Here is a 359-nt window from a genome sequence, read left to right as displayed (position 1 = left end):
CAGAAAGGCAGCTCGAACCCATGGGCAGAGCCGGTGCCGGCCGTGGTGCCGGCCGCCCCGGCCTCGTACCAGATGGCGCCGCCCCAGAGCAGGGAGAAGACGACGTAGAAGAGCAGCGAGCCCCAGATGACGAAGTGGTTGATCCACGTCCAGTACTGCGTGTCCAGCGCCAGCTGTGGGGAGAGGGCCGGTGAGCGGGCCGGGCAGCAGCACTCAGCAGACAGAGCGAGCGCCAAACCGCGAGGGCCGCCAAGGCCAGACCCCGGCCGGCCGTCCACGGGAGACTCCTAGGAGAATCCACGCCTGCGCTGCCAGGGGCGGGAAATGGCAGGCCTGGGCCGGGCCCTCCCCGCAAGCCC

At 70.8% G+C, this 359-nt stretch overlaps 1 protein-coding gene across 1 annotated transcript in view; it reads right to left on the bottom strand.

Moving 5' to 3' along the window:
* Nucleotides 1-359, bottom strand: part of ATP11A (ATPase phospholipid transporting 11A) — a 146159-nt gene that overhangs the window by 12839 nt on the left and 132961 nt on the right. The window contains 1 exon segment of the mRNA XM_027776208.1: nucleotides 70-173. Coding sequence (XP_027632009.1) covers nucleotides 70-173 — 104 coding nt within the window.

The sequence above is a fragment of the Tupaia chinensis genome, unplaced genomic scaffold, assembly GCF_000334495.1.
Source record: "Tupaia chinensis unplaced genomic scaffold, TupChi_1.0 Scaffold000644_1, whole genome shotgun sequence".
NCBI lineage: Eukaryota > Metazoa > Chordata > Mammalia > Scandentia > Tupaiidae > Tupaia > Tupaia belangeri.
The sequence above is the reverse complement of the archived record's forward strand: the minus strand, read 5'-3'. Positions and strand labels throughout refer to the sequence as shown.